This window comes from Trifolium pratense, linkage group LG6 (assembly GCF_020283565.1).
Source record: "Trifolium pratense cultivar HEN17-A07 linkage group LG6, ARS_RC_1.1, whole genome shotgun sequence".
Classification (NCBI taxonomy): Eukaryota; Viridiplantae; Streptophyta; class Magnoliopsida; order Fabales; family Fabaceae; genus Trifolium; species Trifolium pratense.
Genome location: NC_060064.1, coordinates 19969847 through 19992817, shown reverse-complemented (window position 1 = coordinate 19992817; position 22971 = coordinate 19969847). Strand labels below are relative to the sequence as shown.

Below are 22971 nucleotides of genomic sequence, written 5' to 3'. Positions count from 1 at the left end.
ATTATATATTTTTTTTTCTGCATTTTTTAGTTTTACTCTTAAAAGTTTTAAAAAGAAATATAATTAATTCAACATAATCCATATCTTTTGTGCTTCATCGATCTTTAAAGCTAGGAATGAGGTAAGTATGTATGTGTAAAAAAATCTCTGTTTTGCTTTTATATTTCTGGGTTTTATTATATAGAGTTGACAACATGGTGTTTGATGAAATGCCCCAATGAAGTGAGGTTTATATAATTCTTGATATGTAGGATAATGGATTTATATTTTTTATTTCACATTGTTAATAAGATTGCATTATGACAACAAAAAAAAAAGTGATAATCAAACTTTGATGCAGGGTGTTATTATGAGAAAATTGGAGCAGTGTAAACTTTTTTATGTTTTAATAGTAGTATGCTGGATCACTTTGGAATACCTTCATTGGTATTGCTACTAATCAAGCTTTAACTGTGTATAGGATATGGATATGGTTAAGGGTAGTCTTAGTTATATAGGTTTGGAGATGTGATTTTAGGGTCAAAATTAGTAGGTTATGGAAAAATCAGTTAATTGGTTGGGTTAGCCAACCAAATTGCGAGCATCGCAATTAATTGTCTCATAACGTGCACAACACAATCACTGTAGTAGGGAAAAAACATCAGATGATGTTGAATTGAATTCGAATGCTAAGGCTTGTTAAAATCTTGCTAGCCTCTTACAAAGCTTTTAGCTGCACAATTTAGTTAACTAGAAGATCCACCCGTACGATCTACGAGTCTAATTAGCGATAAAATAAAATATGATAATTGCAAGAATAAAATGTACACGAAAAAAATTGATTAACATTGAGACGGTTGCTTGTTAATGACTATTTAGTTAACTATATATTAGTTTTTTTTTCCTAATATAATGTGTATATAATAGTATGGGTATTATGAATCAATATTACCAAAAATAACCGCCGACAATTATTTTTTTTTCTAAATATCAATATTACCAAAAATAGCGTTGACACTGTTTGTGTATTATGAATCAGTTTGGGTATGGAGTATAAGTTTTCTTAATTTAATTATATAATCATTCCTATCATTATTACCAATTATACCTCTAAAGTTTTTGTTGTCCTCATCGATCAATGAGTACTTAATTGCATTTTTTTATCATATATTTGAATTACTGATTTTATTTTTATTGTATTATATTTATATTATATTATTATATTATATCTCTTATATTCTATTATATTTACATTATATTATATCTCTTACTTGATTGCATTTTTTTATCAGATATTTGAATTACTGATTATATTATATTATATTTATATTATATTATATCTCTTATTTTTGTTATCATATTTTTATTACAAAACTATGTAAAAATAATAAATTAAACTTAGAACACAATAGCCGATCTATAAAACGACACTAAAATTTTAAACTTAGATTTTTATTATATATTTTTGAGCTAGTATTTGTTGTAAAAAGAAAGAGATAATAAAAAGAGATGATAAAAGATTTTTATTATATATGTTTTATACTGATGTGTTGTAAAAATCAAATAATGATGGAGATAATAAATTAAAAATGGATGGATATGATTTATTTAGTTTAAATGGTTGAGATTAGAAGAAGAGGTGAGGGGACCACATAGAAAAAGAGAGGAAAAATGGAATTAGGGTAATGCTTGCTTTTTGGAACAAGCTTAGATTAGAACTAGAACTTTGACCCATGCACCGCATGAGTCTAATTAGGTGTAATATGTAATAATAAAAAATAAAATACAAAAATTCTTAGAGCAATTTTAATAAGAGTAGTATAGGGAATTTCATGGACTAATTATTCTATATTTGTTTATGTGCTTATTTTATATTTTATATATTTTTAAAATAATTTTGGAACCCCGTCGTTTTGTTTACTTATTAAAAAAAATTGCTGATAACTAAAGGTTAAAAAATTGATGATAATTAAAGGTTAAAAAAAAATTAAAGACATAATCAAGAACATAAACTTAAGTAGACATCCATAAATAAATAAAAATTGTGATTAATTCCGCCGTTCAAATTTATTGAAAACGGGGTTAACATATTAGGATTGCTAAATTCTTTCATAATTGAAGCACATGATTTAGCGGTTGAAAGATTTTATTGTAAGTAAGGGATGCAGGTTCGATGACAAATCTGTATTTTTTTAATATAAAGCTGCAATAAAAAGAAAGATAAAATGAGAGGGGGAAAAATTTGGTTTAGGGTTAGCTTATTTTAGCAAGCTTATAATATAAGAAATTATTGGTTTTTAATTGTTTAAATTGTGCAATGAAAATTGATGGTGCTTAATTGTCGTATGAAATCTTTCCTATGAAAGTTGATGGAGCTTAACACTTTGTGGACATGATTTAAATCACAATTGGTCTGCTAGTGCATATTGTATCAATTGATCATCAGTTAATATTAAATCTGCAATGTTAAAATCAAAATAATGAATGTGATTAGTGACATGACCATGGTTGTGTTTGGTTGTATTGCAAAAAAAATTGATTTAGTAGAATTGAGTTTGATAATAACTTTCCAAATTACACGTGATAATAACTTTCCAAATCTCACATGATAATTATTCTCTAAATTTATGATCCGGTAGAAAAAAAATATTGATCAGGAAAGACATAAAAATATTTCGTGATAAATAATATAGTCAACAATAATTTTAATATGATATACTTTTAAAATTGATGGTGCTTATCAATTATTGCACATAATTTTAATCATAATTGGTATACTTGCCATAGTGGTTGGAAATATTGCCACCCATTGAAGGATTGCAGGTTCGAATCCTAGTCAAGACAAAATTGTATTATTTTTTAATAAAAATTGCAAGATAAAATGGAGGGAAAATAGAGAAAACAAATTAGGGTTTAGGATTTGCTTGTGTATACAAGCTTATAATATAAAAGATATAAGAGATATATGTTTTATATTGATGTGTTTTAAAAATCAAATAATGATGGAGATAATAAATTAAAAATGGATGGACATGATTTATTTAGTTTAAATGGTTGAGATTAGAAGAAGAGATGAGGGGACCACATAGAAAAAGAGAGAGAAAATGAAATTAGTGTAATGCTTGCTTTTTGGAACAAGCTTAGAATATAAGAGATTCATTGTGACAATAAGAGTAAAAAGATAGCTTAAGACCACATTTACCAAGCATACCTCTTGTATTTACGTTCTAAATACGATACAATTGTTTTGTCGAGATTGAAACAATTCTCTCAAATACAAACTTTATAAATGTTATTACTTAACGATAAATTATTACACTTGCTGATTTAAAAAACCGAACCACATCGCAATATCTAAAACCAAACCGTTAAGCTATATATACTCGTCCGTCCGACTTTAGGTTGTAGATTTGGCGACTTTAGGTTCTTCCTTCTTCTTTTTCGTTCCCTTGTTCTGAATTCACCATCTTGATTGAGTGATGTGTGCATTTTTTTTATTTTCTATTCCAACTCGTCGACTCGCTCTCTCTCTTTACCAACGCGCCAGATATTCTTCCATTGTTCAAGGTATTCTTCTGTTTTGTATGTTATTTGCTTCTAGAGAGATATTCGTTTATTTTTTATTTTAAAGGAACCTTGCCAGCCAGCAAGCAAGTCTCTAAGAAGGGAGGGAAGAAGCCAGGTAGGTAACTCATGTCGTTAAACAAGTCGTCTTTTTTGCTGTATGCATTTATTTGGTCATTGTTGGTTTCTTATTTGATCAGCACAACCATACCAAGGATCGGGGTTAAAACTAGTACAAGAGGCAAGAAAATTTACATTTCTAGGGAGGACATTGATTCAAAACCCTACCTTCATGCTCGATGGGATAACTGCTCAGGCAAGTTTTTCTTCATGTCTCAATAATGTTTCACAAATTTAGTTTCTATGTGCATGCATAGCCCATGGTGTGATGGCACACTAATTGTTTGGCAGTGAATAATTAATGTGACCACGACAATGGAATTTAATTCATCACACATAAGATCTTATTCTTAGCTTAATAGGAATATTGCTTACTAAAAACTAACTTCTTTTATCATCATTGCGGTGCACAAGAATGACCGGATATTGTTTTATCATAGTTAAAGGCAAGGCAGCATTCATCAGCTACACCTCTTGAAATACAAAGATTACATTTTCATTTCAATTATCTGATCGTCTTTCTCACCAAGTGCTTTGGATTTCTTCAATGACTTCAGCTCATCAATCAACTGAATCAAGCTATCGTAAGAGTGTCCGCCTTTTTCTATAGTCCTTTTGGCAGCATCACCGAGCTTTTTTGCTCTCATCCTCATTTCTTTGCTCTCTTTGCTGCTTCCCATCAAAATCCCCACAGCCTTCAGTATCTCTTCTCTTCTCACCAATGCCTCTTCACCAATGTCAAACCAAAACTTGTTTACTATCGTTCCAACTGGGACACCTATCTTCAAAACATCGACTAGCAACTTCTCATTGAAAAATTGCTCAGCAAACATTGGCCATGTGGTCATTGGCAAATCCGCATTCAAGCTTTCGAGAATCGAGTTCCAACCACAGTGAGTCACAATTCCTCCCGTTGAAGGGTGATCCAATATCAGAAGTTGTGGTGCCCAGTTCCATATGATGTACCCCTTTTTGCTTTCTTTCATTCATTCCTCTTCTCCATCTTCATCTTTTACCTTTTCTCTAACAACCCAAATGAAATTATGACCTGTATTTTCAAGTCCATAAGCTAGTTCAACAATCTGTTGATGAGAAAGCCTGGTAAGGCTTCCAAAACTTACATACAAAACAGACTCATTTGGCTTAGAATTAATCCAATTTATCAATTCTGACTCTTTTCCAATGTTGTGTCCCCTATTGGACTTTTCCTCATCATCTTTGTTAATCCATGCTGAAACAGGTCCTACACTCCAAGATTGTATTCCCATTGTAGTTTTACTAAGTTTCTCATAATCACTTTCAAGTTCATGAAAACTATTGTATAATATTCCATAGCTTCTTTTCTCTGATTGAAATATTGGTTCAAAATAGGTTGCAACAGAAATGTTAGTCCTTAACCAATCAGGAATCTGCAGAGGGTTCATCTGATATGAGGCAAACCCGGAATTGTGAACTTCTGTGTATCAGAAACTAAATTATCATGAGGTTTATACTTTCTGATAAAATGAGAAGCACAATTGGAGAAGTAGCTTGTGCTGGAATAGTAAATTCTTGGAATGCCAAGTTTTGCAGCTGAATCCACAGTCCAAGGATACATCATATCAGTGACTATACAATCTGGTCGAAGTTCTTGAAACAGAACCTCGATTGTATCTTGGAGCATCCATAATCCGTGGCCGATTTTACCACGTATTTCTGTTGAATTTGCATCTTTGATGTTTTCAACACTATCAGGGAGACCATTTTGAGCTGATGGAATAACCTGAATTGAAGTCAGTGTCTGAATTTTTGGAATGTTGAAGCATTTGCATGTGTAGTGAACATTAACACCATGCTTTGCAAATAGCCTTGCTGTGTCTATCATAGGAAGCATATGGCCAGGAGCTGCAAATGGAACAAATATTACATGAAGTTGGTTATGGGATTGTTGAAATTCCATTGTTATTGCTTCTGAAATCTATGAGATGGATGTTTGCGTCTGTTACTTGGTGTGAGTGGATATTGTAAGAAATGTCGGTCGTGCCTTTTCATTGATATAATCAGTCCTGTCTACATCAAACATATCTCCTAAAGATTCTCACACAATAATGAGTAATACTTTACGAGGTGAGATGAAAAGTTCAACTGGTTAAACTAGTTGAGTTAAGGGTTAAGAAGTTTCAGATCCAAGGTTCGAGTTCTGACAATGAGAAACATTAACATAACATTGTAATATACTAAATGAGTGTCACTTCTGACATCAAGTGGTGAGGCCTTAGTAATTGGAGTGAGACCGCGAGGTAAGTAAAGTCTAACTAATAAATTGTTTCATCCAAGTATCGAACTTTTGAGAACTTGAGTTGGGGGGTCTGCGGCAAATACTTGAACAAGAAGATGTGCACATAAATTTCAAAGTTGTGTGAACACACTAAGCTTTAGGTTTGATTCGCCCCCACCAGTTTATGCTAACCGCCGAATTCCCTTAAGTATACTTTGGAAACCATGATATGAATTGCACACATATCAAGAATATCGATCAACAATAGTTTACATAATAAAGTTCCTTCATTAACTCTTGTGCACTAGCAAGAAGATGTGCACATAAATTTCAAAATTGTGTGAACACACTAAGCTTTAAGTTCGATTCTCCCCCACCACCAGCGAAATCCCTACAGTATACTTTGGAAAACATGATATGAATTGCACACTCATATCAAACATATCGATCAACAATAGTTTATCGAATAAAGTTCCTTCATTGACTCTCATGCAGTAGTAAAATGAAGTAATGATTTAGAAATACTGAACGACCCGTTCTTTGGTGAAACTCATTAACCACTCGAGTTGACTTACTTGCTTAGTTGATACTCTCTCCCTCCGTCCCAAATTATAAGGGGAAAAAATCTCATTTTTTGTCCCAAATTATAAGGGAAAAACTATTTTCAATAATATTTTTTCCTTAATCTCATAAAATTAAATGTAAATTGCATTTATTTTTTTTTCTCTCTCTTTTCTCAATAAACAACAACCAATAAAAATTAGTTTTACATCTTCCCATGCAACTTTTTCCAAGAAAAACCCACAAAAACATATTTCAAATTATCATGTTTTATTTTTTCTTAATAAATATAATTTTTATTTTTTTCCTTATAATTTGGGACGGAGTATATTGTTTTTCAATAACTAGACAACTACTACAAAACTACTCTCATTTAATTAAATTAAATTATAAAGAAGTGGAATTGTAACCAAAAATAAAGAAGTGGAATTGTATTCTACTCAAATCGTTTTTTCTTACGTAACTAGTAAGTTTAACCCGTGTGCATCACGAGGTAATATATGGATATATTAAATAATTTTCTTTTCTTAAAAATAAATAATAAATTTAAAACATTTTTTTGGAAAAAAAATTAAATAAGAGAAACGCTTTTATTTTTAGCATGTAAAGAAGAATTGTAGGATATAAAAAGTTATATCAATAGTTTAGAACATATAATTATAAATAATTTGCATAACATTTGAAATATACATATTTATTGGTTGAGCTCTATTTTTTTTTTTTCTCAATAAGTTCTGGTGTGAAGCAAGAAACATAGAATTACAGATATATACTCTTCCAAAAAAATTATTTAATCATTCAAAACACAAAATAAAACGAAGTGGATTAAAATGTAAAGAGAAAAATAGATTGCAAATGATAATTGATGAAGTAATGTTGAGAAGTGGAGCTATTTTGGTGATAAGCTATTGTGTGAAATCTTTGGATTATTATGTTGATGTTTGAATGGTTTTTGTGATCTTTTGAGATTAATGAAAATCTTGGTTAATCCATTAAAGAACAACTTGAAGTATGATCTATCTTCCTTCCTTTGATGCATATTTGCTACATAAAATCCTTTTCTTCAACTAAGTTACTTGTAGAGAGCAAATCACCTTTTCACAGATAAAACTCAATATTATGAATCAGACATCCCTCTTTTAAAAATTGAGGTACAAAAGAATGACACAAAAGTTGTCCTAATTGGCATACAAAATGCCAAGTAACTTTCTATATTAGCAATAGTTCACCATCAATGCCAATGAGTCTAAATTAAGATCTATGGACTGTGGCACACAAGAATGAGTTGAAAAATATCAATAAAAGCTTGATAAGAAAAAAATACACAAGAAATGCCTTTAACTCACAATTTTGCAACAAATAAATGTACATGTGCTATGTATTTGTAAACCTGATGATGGAACCAAACTTCTATGCTCGCTTATCGTCTTGATATGATGTTAATCTGCAGTTCATACACTATATATATATATATATATCACCTTCGTAAAATGATTTAGTGTGATCTGAACACATCATGTGAAACAAAAGAAAGTTAACTGCTTGAAGAAAAATCGTCTTCACTTAGAAGAGATACGGAGGAGTATACCCTTGGCCCGTTTGTTGATGTTTGACTATCTTGTGACAGAAACTCGGAGGATTTGAGACTTGCATGTTGACCACTGTCCCTCTGATTGATTACTGTCGTTTGGATCGGAGTTTTTCCTTCAAGCATGCTCACTACCGATGACATCGATGGCCTAAGAGTGGGAGATGTGTTTGTGCATAAGAATGCCACATTAAGCATTCTCATGGTTTCCTTTGTGGAGTACCTTGAGCCAAGAAGACTTGGATCCACTAACTCCAAAATGTTCCCTTGCTCTTGAAGATCACAGGCCTTCAACAACGCGTGCAAATAGGAAGTAGAAAATAAGCCAAACCATAAATATAACAAATAAGAAATAAAGAGGATAAGTTTGGTGTTATGAGACCTGATTAATCATAAACTCACAAAGTAAAAAAGGAAGTTCAAACATACCCAATCCAGAAGATATGAAAACTCCTCCATTGGATTAAAATTTGTATTGCTTTTTCCGCTAACAATCTCTAAAGCTACAACTCCAAAGCTATATACATCTGCCTTATCAGTCAAGTAACCCCGCATAGCATATTCTGGAGCCATGTATCCACTATTGAGAAACAGTGAAACATAAGTGATTACAAAATATGCTGTATAATTTTATTTTTAACGCTAATAATAAAATAATAGCTAATTTTTAACGTTGTAGTGGCAAGTACTAACACTGTTCCTGCTATCCGTGTACTGATATGGGTATTCCCATCTTCATCAAGCTTAGCTAAACCGAAGTCAGAGATTTTGGCATTCAAATCCTTGTCAAGTAATACATTAGAAGCCTTAATATCCCTGTGTACTATTTTCAACACTGATTCTTCATGAAGAAATGCTAATCCCTTTGCTATGCCAAGACAAATCTTCATTCTTGCATGCCAATCCAAGTGCAGCTTCTGTTCTGGACGACCTATCCGAAATGAAAAGATTTTTAGTTACATCTTGATTTTTAAGTAGAAAACACACACACATTCACAAGGTATTATTGTTTACGAGGCATTCACCAAAAAGTGCGTGCGCAAGACAATTGTTTTCCATGTATTCATATACCAGCAGCAACTGCTTTCCTTCAATGCAACAGCCATAGAGCTTAACAAGATTTGGATGCTGTAAAGCAGATATCATTCCGATTTCATTAACAAATTCACGGTTCCCTTGATGTGATTTGGAGGAGAGTTGCTTAACAGCAATGACATCACCATCTGACAGAATACCCTACATTAAGCCATGGCCATGATTTTGAATATAAATTAGTGAAGATAACTTGCAAGATTGCACGTTTCATTAGCAGAAAACTTTTCTTAGAATAGACACAGGTTTTGTGGGATAAGTAGCATGATTTATCCATAGTTACCTTGTATACCGGTCCAAATCCCCCTTCACCAATCTTATTTGCAGGGTCAAAGTCATTAGTGGCTATTTTAATTTGTCTTAAGCTGAAATAACCAGTTTTGAGATCAAGAAGTTCTGCAACAGGAAGATTTACAATTAAATCACCATTCAGATTTTTAAAAATTGGTAAGAAAAGAATTACAAAAAGGCAAATTAGAAAGGAAAATAGTGAACCATACAAATTTCTAGGAGAAAAAAGTTGTGTTTACCACAATATTGAATCCAAATCAGTTTTTTCTTTAAATTTGTCCGCATTTTGTATCCATAGTTCCATACGGTAATTTTTATGCCTCCGGCATACAAATCATGTTTGTTCCTTATTTTATATTTTGGACTATAATCTTACCTTTCTCTCTTACATATTTTCTGCCAAGCAAACCCATCTTCCAAAGGGTAACCAATATCAATATGACAAGGATACATGATGCGGCTACAATTCCAACAATAACTCCAGCAGACAACCCTTTTGAATGATTTTTGAAGTCTACATCAAAGTTGAAATGCTTATAGAACATGTCTTAGCATGGTAGTTGATAGAAAGATGATAAGGAAAAAAAAACTTACTTGGTGTTACTGTGATAGCAGATATAAGAGGTCCATATACACCTCTGACAGGAATCGCATTGGTTCCTTTCCCTGCCCAGTATAAGTGAATTTCCAACGTGTTGTCATTGACTTCGACATCAAATTCCTTAGTGATGCCCTTTCCAACTCCACCAGCTTCTTCCATAATGTTAAAATCTTTCAAATATTTAAAACCCTGTGATGATGTAGCACTTTACGTTTATACCTTCAGTTTAGGACATTTAGCTTCTTCAAATACCAGATACTTTCTCCGTTCTTAAATATAAGCTAGTATTTGGTATTTCGAGGTAGTACAAAATATAACAAACAATCAAAATAATGAAACAAATTATTTTGATTCAGTACTCACTTGAATTGAAACATCAAATATGCGTCTTCCAAGACTGCTAAAAGTTTTGTCGTCTGAAAACATTATCTCAGCAAAATGGAGATTCACTTTATAACTTCCCTTCTCCATACAAAGGCCATAGTATTTAAGTGACATAGGTGAAAGCCGTGCGGTATTATAGTATTCTGAGCCATTAATATTCAAAGAATATGTATTTGATGCCATATAATTTGCGTTAACAATTCCCATATACACTCCCGTGCTGCTATAAGCCCATTGTCCTTCATTTCTAACAACAAAATTTGAAACGCGATCTGTTTGCAGATCTCCAAAATAGTGATTTCCATCATAATCCTCTTGAGGTCCTCCGCAATTTATGAACAATGAATTATCTTCAAAAACAAAGTGAAAGATCTAATCACAATTAACACCAGAAAGAAACTATCACACATGTTCCAATTGTTTACTAGATAAGATCAAAACTCACACTGAGGTTTTCCTGCGCAAGGAAGGTTCCTCTTCAAACAAAATGTTCTACAAGATTATGTTAGTTAGTTTCAATGGATTATTCAATTCAATTGTGATAAGCCAAGTGTAGAAATATGGAAAGAACTTACGAAGGTGTAGTGACCGATGAAGACGATTGGCTTGAAGCCAAGTTCCTTTTCAGCAAGAGTAACTAGTTAGCATAATAACATTGACACGAATGAAATGCTTATATAGTATTGTAAGACAAAGAGAACCTTACAGATTCAACTGTTGGCAGCCAGTTGCAGAAGACTTTGTAAAATTGTTGTAAGATAAATCTCTGAAATAAACCACGTCGTTAGATTGAATTTTAATTTCTTCATAAGTAACGCAATTACTACTTGAGATAAATCACAAGAGAGAAAACTAAACCAAATATATGGTGTAATTCTGCAATGCTAAATTCCTAGTGACAAGTTTAAATTATGCAATTGGTGAAAGTATAGTAAATGAAATATGCTAACATGTTAATTTTGAAGTTCAGTATCCAGTCTTGAATCGGTCCACTTAAAGAGTTATTCGTCAGAAACCTGCATCCATACAGAAAAGTTAAATCAATAAGAAAACATAGCAAATTTTCAAGATATATATATCCTCTTGGCTGATCTTCTGGTTAGTTAATGGATTAATGTTCACTTACATGTACTCAAGGTTTTTTAAGCCCTGAATTGAATTTGGGATTGAACCGGTCAACATATTGAAGCTTAGATCTCTGCGAAGTAAATTTACTATAATGTTAGGTAACGGTCTTATGAATCATTACACATATGAAATACCTCAAATTCCATAAACAGAAATTTTGGAATGTTAAATTTGACTCACAAAGTAACTAAACTTTCCATTTCACCAATGTAATCAGGAATAGGGCCTGTGATTAAGCAATTTCTCAATTCCCTGAGTCAGAAACATAACTACATTAAGAGCCGAAATGAATCATATTGTTCTTGACAAAATAGCTAAAAATGTTTTCAACTTACAAGAGTTGCAAGTTTTTGAAATCCTTTAGATTAGGAAATGTCATAGCTGATCCTGTCAAATCAGATATTCTCCTGTTACAAAGAAATTTTTCATCGGTGAGAAGGAAATATTCCACCATTGAAGATTTTATCCCACAACAATTGTACAATATATGCATAACCAATCACATGTGTGAATTTAGAAGTAGTTATGATTAAAGTCAAACATTTTTAATGATCTGACGATTATGATTGATTGATAGTGTAAAGTTTTTTAAAAATGCATAAGTACTCACAACTCCGTCAAAAGTTTCAACTCAGATATGGTGGAGGGAATAGGACCTTCCATAGATGTTCCCTGCATATTCCTATCAAAACATAAAATTTCATCAGAAAATAGGAACGATATTAAGCATAATGTAAAATCTTATTCTGAAAATTCTCCAGCAAGAAAAACACAGGTCATCGATGAATCAAAATGTATGTATACTAACAATCTGTCAAGTTTGGTCCAGTTCCCAATAAAACTAGGTATCTGTCCAGATAAACTGCTTCCATCTATCGTACTGCAGAAAATGCAAAGAAAGTTTTCAAAATTTAAAAGATACATACATATATAAGAGAAACATTTGTATCAGTTCATAATAATATCACTAATAATATCACTCACAAATCAGTGAGATTCTTTAGTTTGCCAAATGATTCTGGTATTATCCCTGTAAAATTATTTGAAGAAAGAAGCCTGCATATTCATTTAAAAAGATTATTAGCTATGCACAGAAAAAGCACTTTTGAAATAATTGATTAAGATTTGTTATGTGTTTCAAAATGAAAATAGAAGAAGAAAAAAACAGTCTTACAGTGTCTTCAACTTGCTCAAATTTCCAAGACTAGGAGGAAGTGGTCCACCTAGTTGATTATTTTCCAAGACCCTGTGAATATGTAAACAAACATTATCATAATAATAAGTATTAAATCTGTTATATGTAACATTTTTTAATATAACATCAAAATTAATTTTGTCTAACACTTACAGATCCTCCAAGCTAGCAATATCACCAATTTCTGTGGGAATTGGACCACTTAATCCGTTTCCCGAAAGCGACCTGAATCATAGTAACAGTAGTACATTGATCATTTGAAACACAAAAACATGGTAAATAATAAAAGCCACTTAGGTAAAGTTTAAAATGCTTCTTATTCTCAAGGAAAGTTTTTATTCCGGACTGGGCCAAGGCCCATCCGTGAGCTAGACCGGGTTACCCGAACTACACTTAACAGGTTGGACCATACAACGGACTCGCCCTAAAATGCACGTAATTACTGCTTGCTGGGACACGTGAACCGCCAGATTCTGCCGCCTAGCTATCAGCTAACACCTTTTCACAGTTCAAGTGTCCAAGAGAAGGTTCTAGGTTTCTCTAAACCCTAGTTCTCTTCAACATAAACCTGCATTATGGGCTAGGTTATGTATGTCTTATCTAACCCTAAATGGAGTACCTCTCACCTTTGGCGCCTACTGACTTGATCGTCGGAGTGTGTGCAGGTACCGCCCCTCCTTCACAACGCCGTACAACCACCAATGGTCATAAACCAACGACCGACTACAGTCTATCAGCTAGATCTCATGTCCGGAGAGGATCAGTATCCAAGTTAGCAAATTATCAATATAAAACAATTTAACTGGTTAACCACTTAAGCTAAGTTTTAAATCTGTTATTCTTCTAACAAAATTAAAAGAAAGTATTTTAATCTGAATTTCGCACTAGCCATAAAATTGAAAGTTCTTGACTTATGCGTAAATAGAATCACAAAATACGCACGGAGCAAAGGTAATGACAAACTTACAAAACAACTAGAGAATTGCTAGCAAAAGTCGTCGGAATTGAGCCATTGAGATAGTTACGAGAGAGATCACTGCATATGAAATAGAAACTTCAATCACTCATTAGCAGATGAATGTTAAAACGAAACAATAAGCAATCATACTTATGGTATATATTGGCATATTGCTATCTATCACAATGCTCTTTTCGGCACACTTAATTTACCAATGTGCATTTTATGCAGTTAGCTGTAAATGACAACATTTTCTACGACAATAATGAAACGAGAAATTTATGAACACGCGAAGGAAAAGATGAAGGAAACAGAATATAAAAAAACCACTTACAGTACTTTCAATTGAGTAAGGTTTCCAAATTCACTAGGCATAACTCCAGCTATATTTTGGCCCTTTAGAAATCTGTCATAGCCAAGATGATATTAGTATCCCATAACAAAAACTAGTTAAATAAAATTACAAAGGGAAAATTTAAAAAAATTCAGTTAACTTAATATAAGATAGAAAATGTGAAATGTTAAAAGAAATTTTGAGCTATAACAAATGGTTTTAAGCTTGTCTGGATCGACTTATTTGAATTTATTTACTGACATAAATTTTGTGAGACTATTTCTGAGAGCTTGTGAAAAGATTATACGAAATGGGAACTAAACTTAGGTATTCAACTTTAACTTATATTCAATAATCACTAGAACACAAATATCTTTGAATGAAACAAATATCTGTTTAATCCCAAAATGCGAGAATCCTGTCTCTATGAAGGATATGAGGCCGATATCCCTATGTAACGTGCTGTATAAAATGGTTTCCAAATTGTTGGCTAATAGGTTAAAGGAGTGCCTTGAGAAGTGTGTCTCGGAGGAACAATCAGCCTTTGTTGAAGGGCGGTCTATTCTAGATAATGCACTTATTGCTATTGAGGTCATTCATGCAATTAAAAGGAGAACTAAGGGATGGAAAGGAGAACTCGCCCTTAAAATTGACATTAGTAAAGCATATGACAAAGTAGATTGGGGCTTTATGCGCGGTATGCTTGAGAGATTGGGGTTTGCTAATAAGTGGATACACTGGATGATGCTATGTGTTAGTTCAGTAAACTATTCAGTTTTGGTGAACTTTGAAAAAGTAGGACCTATCAATCCAGGGAGGGGGCTAAGGCAGGGAGACCCACTCTCTCCTTATCTCTTCCTCCTGGTAACAGAGGGTTTGACAGCTCTAATAAAAAATTCCGTGGCAAGAGGAGACCTACATGGAGTTAAGATATGCAGAGGGGCACCGGCGGTGTCCCACCTTTTATTTGCTGATGATTGCTTCTTGTTTTGCAGGTCAAGTTTAGATGAAACACTACACCTTATGCAAATCCTCAAAATCTATGAACAAGCTTCAGGCCAAGAGATAAATTTGACCAAATCAGAGGTTTTCTTTAGCAGGAATCTCAGCATATCAGCACAGGAGGACCTTTCAAAAATTATGGGTGTCAGACATGTTCTTGGAACCGGACGTTATCTTGGACTTCCATCCATGATAGGAAGGAAAAAGAGAGATGTCTTTGGTTATGTAAAGGATAGAATTTGGAAGCGGATAAATTCTTGGAGAGGAAGAGCGCTATCTAGAGCGGGTAAAGAGATCATGATCAAGTCAGTCCTACAAGCCATTCCATCTTATGTGATGAGTGTCTATCTCCTACCGGAAACTACCATCAACGAAATTGAAAGAATGATGAACTCATTTTGGTGGGGAGGAGGGGCGAATAATCAAGGGATAAGGTGGTTAGCATGGGATCGTATGGCTTTCCCGAAAGCTTTAGGAGGATTGGGATTTAAAGATTTGCATACTTTTAACTTGGCAATGATAGCTAAACAAGGATGGAACATCATGACTAAACCACACACATTAGTGGCCAGAATATACAAAGCAAGGTATTTCCCTAATTCATCTCTTTTTAATGCCAACCTTGGTCATAACCCGAGCTATGCGTGGCGTAGTATTTGGAAAGCTCGCCATATTCTAATGAATGGTTGTAGGTGGATTATTGGGAAGGGCACTAATATAAATGTCATGGGTGATCCGTGGTTGAGAGAGAAAGAAGGAGCTTGGATTCAATCACCGCAAGTTCAAGGTGCGCATAAGATTAATGTTAATGACCTTCTGTTGCCTAATGAGAAAAAATGGGACAAGGAAAAAATTGAGTCTTTATTTTCCTCTGATGTTGTTAGTAATATTCTTGATATTCCTTTATTTGATATGGTTGAGGAAGATAAATTGATTTGGAATGATAGTCTACATGGCCAATATAGTGTTAAAAGTGGATATAATATGATGTTGAATAATACAGGAAGGGTGGAGGAGATGACACAAGAGAATTGGCAGTACCTTTGGAAAATACACGCGCCGCCGAAGGCAAAACATTTACTTTGGAGGATCTGTAAAGGGTGCCTTCCAACTCGCACTCGTCTCCAAGAAAGGCGTGTTACTTGTCCCTTGTTATGTCCACTTTGTGAACAAAGTAATGAGGATGATTGGCATATACTTTTTAATTGTAATGACAGTTTGCAAGCACGTCAAGCCGCTGGTTTAGCACAGGTTATAGCAGCTCGCATGCAGCAGTACCATACAACTCAGGATGTGATTAAATCCATCTGTCATGACATGGATAGAGATACTGCAGGACTTTTTGCGGTACTGCTATGGGTCTTATGGAACAATCGAAATGATAAGGTGTGGAATGGCTCGACGGAAGCAGGACGAAGCTTGGGACTCAAAGCTAGGCAGCTATGGTGTGAATGGTACTCGGTGCAGACTCAATGGCAACAAAGGCCAGGCGCAGAACAGCAGCAACAACAGGTTTTAACATGGCAAAAACCGCCTACGGGATGGTATAAATGCAATGCCGATGCAGGTTTCTATAACGAGTTAAATAAATCAAGTGCTGGTTGGTGTTTGAGAGACCACACGGGAAGTTTTGTGAAGGCTGGAACTATTTGGAATGAAGGTAAATGTTCTATAATTGAAGGCGAAGCGCTTGCACTACTTGAAGCGATGAAAGCAGTGAAGGACAGAGGCATCACACACGCCATCTTTGAGACGGATTCGAAGAATGTGGTGGATGCAATTCACAACTTACGTGGTGGTACTTCAGAGTTCAGTTCTCTTATTTGTGACATTAAAAATGTAATGATGTTTAATCCAAACTTTGTGGTGAAGTTTATAAAGCGACAAGCGAATATGGTTGCTCACACGCTTGCTCGGGCGGCCATTTCTTGGTCTAGTCGCTATATTTGTGAGACGCTACCTCCTTGTATTACTCCTTTATTGAATAATGAAATGATATGAGTTTTTGATTGTCAAAAAAAAGAACACAAATTTTTTTTTTTCACCGGTATCCACTCACTAGACCGCCTAATCTGGTTCGGGAGTTAGTTCTTGCATCAAGTGGTTTCAGCCCCTCCCGAGTCTCGATCGCAGTTGCGGGAATTGAACTGTGGTCCTACCTACCAAGTCCACCATCAATGGACTAACGATTGGTTGGAACACAACTTATTGATTTAAAGAAAAAGTTTACAATACCCTAGCTACATAATATCAATTGAAACAGTAACAAAATAGAAAGAAAAGAAGAAAAAAAACGTACATGCTAGTAACATGACAAACGGTGTTATTTTGGAAATTGCAATTGCATGAGACATTCCTGACGATGTCATTCTCAGTATTAAGATTGTCATTACTGAAGCCTCCATCATCAACGCAGGAACGTTCTGTGACTTTCCATTGCACGTTCTTTAGTTTATCTGATATTGCTTGTAGTGATTTTACTGCAACATACACAAATCAATTACTTTAGGTAGTTAGTTACACCACTACATGCATTTCAACTGTGTAAATTCTTCCAAGTTAGACTCTAATTCAACTACCAAATTGTTTCAATCGTGAGTGGTTAAGTCCAACCTCGATTATGTACGGGAAACGTTGGATTTACAACAGAGTTAAGCTAATGCTTTAAAGTTTTTGGTGGAGATGTGGTGTCTCTCTCTTTGAGATCTTAGAGCATTGACCTTATTGTTGGCATACCTCGTTGTATATGAGGATGCATTTATTCAGCCAAAAATTTTAACACCGTCAAAACTCTCTAATTTTTGTTGGGCTACTTGATATTAAATTTTTATAAATAGGTCGCCAAAGATGACTTTAAAATATGATTACGGACTAGCATCACCTTACAACCCGATTTCTTAGAATTGAATTAGTCTCAACTTAAAATTTTAAGAGACTTCCGCATAATCATCATGAAAGTATTAATGCTAGCTATATTATTAAAAGAATTATTTTATCACTAATTTAAACTTTTTCATAGCTATAATTTATTTTTATTTTTTTACATAGAATATGAATTCAGTTAATAGATTTTTTTATGAATTAAAAGTATAATGACATCAAAGATAATAAAAAATATGTCAATTAGGATGAATTCAGTTAATAGATAAAAAATACTATAAAATGCTTTTTATTTTTATTTTTTGGGCGCTCCAAATTATCATGTGGTATATAATATTTATATTAATGTACCAAAAAAAACTTAGCTCAGAACAATCGTGAATTATTTAATACACATCTTATTTGAATATGTACTATTTACATTATTAAGGTGAATAATTCTAATAGATTCATTAATAGTGTTTATGTTTATTAAAAATCTTAATATATATATATACACGTTGGAGTGTTATGGTTTAGCATGGTCGGTGATTAAAATTAATAAAAACTTTAACAATTATCGAAAATATTCTTTGCAGGTAGAAATTTATAACTTATATAGATAGATATAGATAAAATTGGAAAATTAATACGTAGATCGGGAAACATAAAGAATTTAATTTATATGCACCATTAGTGTAAAATTATTTTACACATGCATCCAATAATTCACTAATACATTATGTATGGTATTTAAAAACACATGATGTGTCACATTTATTAAATGATGTGACAACTCATTATTGAATGTATGTGTAAAGAATCTTTTACATAACAATTAAACTCAAAAGTAAAATGACAGTGTAATGAAATTGAGAGTAAAAAAAAAAGTTGACACTCATCAAAAGAATTCAATTATTTATATAGTTATCTTTGTACTTTCGGTTGGTCAAAGTCATTTGTGGTGGGCAAGATAAAAGATGATGGAGAGAGGAAGAAAAAAAGATGAAAAGGAGGGAGAAAGAAAAATATAAGGCAGTTTTAGCATTTTTTTTAAAATAATTTTTGTAGTGTATTATTTTTTCTTATAAAAATTAATTTAAATAGCTTCTTTAAAAATGACGTTTTAGGTATTTTATTATTTTCTTAAAAATTTTATTAGATGATAAAATTTTAAAAAATTTCTAAAATAAGAAATTATTTTAAATAGCTTATCATAAAAAACAACTTTTTATAGATTTATTTTTTAAAAAAATGTGATTTTTATTAAACTAAAATTTCTAACATGAATATTTAAATGACTGAATGTCAAAATCACTTTTTAATTTATAAAATGATGAATTTATAATATCTTTTACTATTTTTGTTTAAGTTATTGTAAAAATCATTTTTAAAAATAAAAAGAAAAATCTCTTTTTTAAAAACTAAAGCAATTTTTTTGGTATACGAAAACAAATTTCAACAAAAAATCCATTCGATACTCACCATTTCTATAATTTTTGTTGCAACATAAAAATACTATTATATTTTATAAGATTGCATTAAATCGTGAATTCTCATAATTAATTTGTTGTCATTTTTCATATCGTCACCGAATATCACATCATTTTGTTTTTTTGACTTTGGGTGTTGTTTATTGGTGGCTCATAGGAGTATTAAATTTGCACTCTCTATTTGTTTTATTATATATATCTCATTTTGGTTTGTTCAAAAAAAATTACACCCTCTTTTTCGGTTGAGATGCGACACGTTTGTGAAAGCTGAAGCAACAATAATTTGCATGAGAGTGGTTTTCTCCTCAATTATTATACAAAGCTTTCAATCATCTCTCAACTTGATTACTTACAATCTAAGAAATACTTTCTCCGTGATATTTTATAAGCAATTTATCCTTTTAAGTTTATTGCATAATTAATATATTTAAATTCAGATACATTAACTATGAAATAAACTTAAAAAATGTAAAATTTGCTTATAAATTATCACGGATAGAGTAGATGATCAAACTATTTGACTTTTACTAAACCCATGAATATTTTAGGGTGTATATAGTTGGAGTGTGACCTAATTAGCATATATATAATAATATCTTTAAATTAACATACACGTATGTGTAGTATTAAATTAATTAACATGCATGCATTTTGTTTTATAAAATTATTAACTAAGTTTTAGTCAAAAAAAAAAAAATTATTAACTAAGATAACAAAGCTGAAATTAGTTAGGATCAATAATTAGGGCAGGTAATGACCAATACCATTATCAAGTTGTTAATTGTATTGTCAATTTATCAACACTACTGTACTAAATAATAGAAATTTTCAAGAGAAATGAGTAACAGCCAAAACCCATGAATAATTAATAGCGGTCAGATTCGAGTTTGACATCACCATGCATTCTCTAGCCTCTCCAAATTTGACTTATGAAAATAAAGAAAACGTTTCTAGAAAAACTTCCCAATTAGCCATCATTTACAAATTATTCGGGAAAAGTTGAGTTCGACATCTAAGTGAATTATTTTTGTTTTCAATTTTTTTACAATTTAATAGTTTAAAAAGTGTTATTTTTAAAACACAAATTCTGAAAGTAAAATTATATTTTTTGTTCTTAATTTATATTTTTGGGACATTTCTTTTGTTAAACAGTCTAGTATTAAAAATGTCTGATATTAAAGTGAATAAATAAATAATTTCATATTTAAATTTTAACTCATAATAAGATGTATCAATCAATCGGAGTTATGCTCAAGGAGATAACAAGAAGTTATTTTTTTTAATATAAACATGTCTGGCCCAAAGGAAACCATCTCACATGGGATTGGTGATGAAAATAAACAATAATGGCTTTTCCAAAATAATAATAATAATAATTTATCATAATAATTTTACAGGATATATAACAAAGAAGGTAGCTCATGCAGAGAGAGGATTTTGTCCAAAAATTTAGGAAATATATATAAAAAATTAAGAAAGAATAAAAGAATAAACTAGCTAATCCTATCTGTTCTATAAGTTTTTTTAGTAGAACATTTTCAACGTAGATTTACACTAATCTCATCTTCAATTTTAAAATTTTCTCGTATTCCAAATATATGTGTTTTATTATATTCGTCTTAGATTTAAAATTCATAACTACAAAATCAAATTTGGATAGAAAGAAATATTTTTGGTCCTGTATTATAACTTTGAAGTATGATTTGAGAAACCATGCTTTAAAAAGTTTTTCATAGTGGTTTTTGTTGTATTATAACTTCGCGAACTACAAACATTATGATCGAAGAAAAATCCTCAAACTAAGAAGCCGTGTAGAAACCGACTCCATAGTGGTTTTTGTTATTGTCTCAATCTCTAGTAATTGGGCTACCCTCTATTTAATCTAATTTAATTTCTTCACTATAGTATAAAGTAGCATTGAATTGAATAATAACTAAGAAAAAATGAATGGTACGTACCTTCATCTTGTGGAATGAGTTGACCATTGGATCCAAACTCTTGAAGAAAGCAATTCAAAGCCAAAAAACATGACAAAATTAAAATATTAATATTCACTAATTCTGAGCCTGACATTGTGGACAACATTTTCATTTATCTCAAAGCTAGCTTCATCGATTTTGTCTTTCACACACAACACTCTATGATTTATGAGACAACAAGCAGAATAACATGGAGCAATCCAAACAATAATAGGTTTTGTCTTTTTGGTTGTGTTAATTTGTTGAAGGAAATTTCAAATGAAGTGGAAGTAGAAAGATAAAAATTGTCTGACCAAAGATGGAAAGAACAAAAAAGAGTTCAACTCAAAGATATAATAAGAAAGAACAAAGGTAAAGGATATATATGTAATGCTAGATTCTGCGAAAAGACCAATCTCACCCTAGCTTCATTAATTTTGGGACTCATTCAACAAAAATAAAAACATTAAAAACATGTGGTGTGAAAGCCAAAAACAGACCCCCACAACTACGATAGTAAGAGAGATAAAATCATTTGATGACAGAATCGGCTTTGAATGTGATTAAACTGGTGATGAAAACCAAGAAAAAAATTAAAAACATTTAAGACCAATGAGAAGAAAAAAGGACCTTGCAAGTCAGTGTAGTATATGATGGCGGAGGAAAAACCTTCATCTCATTAAATTTATAGTCACTATAGAAAAGCACTCTTGATATTTGATTGATTGATTTTTAGTCTTCATGGGACTAAGGGCCATCAAGATGAGGGTCGGTCAAAAATATACAGAGGCTTAAGGCAAATTTAAAGACGAACTAATTTATTTTAGAAAAAGAGGACTTTTCGTATAATACAAAATAATCAACTTACAACCTTACACACAAACATATCATAGTCTATTACTACTCTATTGATGCAAATATAATATTTTAAGAATATTAATAACATATAAGATTATTATTGTAGGACCTCAAAAATTTTGAGGGACTTGATGTCGTTGCACACCTCATACTTGTCTTGGTGTCGGGCCTAACAACTACTACCATGTGTACTTGTGTAGTGTATAGCATGTGACAGTGGCACTACAAAAAAACACATTCTTTATCCACGATCAAAACTGTAGCTAAAATTAAAGCATCATAGATTGTGTCTAATAAATTGTACCACGTTAATTTTGAGTCTGGCTTATTCGGACATCGCATAATTTAGTGACGGCTAAATATTGGTATTTGCCACGGCTATAAAAAAGTTTCCCAAGATTTTTGAGTTTCTTAAGCAAATGGGCATTAGTTTTTCTATATGAAAAAAATTGATTAAAAAAAGGAGAATCCATCTTGATTAAAAAAAATTGAATTAAATTATATTAAAAAATTTAAATTTTAAAAAGTTAAATAATTTTTTAAAAAAAATATTTTACATTTGTCTAAGACCACATGTTAGCAATTTTTCAGAAAAAAGTTAAATACCTAAAGAGGTTAGTTTGTTGGAAATAAGAGGCTTATTTTTATAAAGAGGTTTATCACAAATGGAAATTGAATTGTACGACTGATAAGGCTCCACGAATTAGAAATATGAAGGGTAAAGGGTGACAATAGATTATGTGAATTAA

The 22971-nt window shown here is 32.1% G+C and overlaps 1 protein-coding gene and 1 pseudogene across 1 annotated transcript; both read right to left on the bottom strand.

Moving 5' to 3' along the window:
• Positions 1–4055: 4055 nt before the first annotated feature.
• Positions 4056–5602, bottom strand: LOC123890182 (annotated as a pseudogene).
• A 1712-nt stretch (positions 5603–7314) lies between these two features.
• LOC123890179 (probable LRR receptor-like serine/threonine-protein kinase At1g53430) lies at positions 7315–22157 on the bottom strand. Its single transcript, XM_045939730.1, has 24 exons — positions 21365–22157; positions 17354–17534; positions 14053–14124; positions 13728–13796; positions 12914–12985; positions 12740–12811; positions 12550–12621; positions 12374–12445; positions 12176–12247; positions 11901–11972; positions 11746–11817; positions 11564–11635; positions 11388–11453; positions 11144–11203; positions 11013–11057; positions 10883–10929; positions 10417–10787; positions 10047–10242; positions 9829–9966; positions 9445–9557; positions 9095–9305; positions 8763–9000; positions 8499–8649; positions 7315–8357 (listed from the first exon to the last, which is right to left on the bottom strand). The coding sequence occupies exons 1-24, from the start codon at positions 21495–21497 to the stop codon at positions 8016–8018; spliced, it is 3009 nt and encodes a 1002-aa protein (XP_045795686.1). The 5' UTR covers positions 21498–22157; the 3' UTR covers positions 7315–8015.
• Positions 22158–22971: the final 814 nt, after the last annotated feature.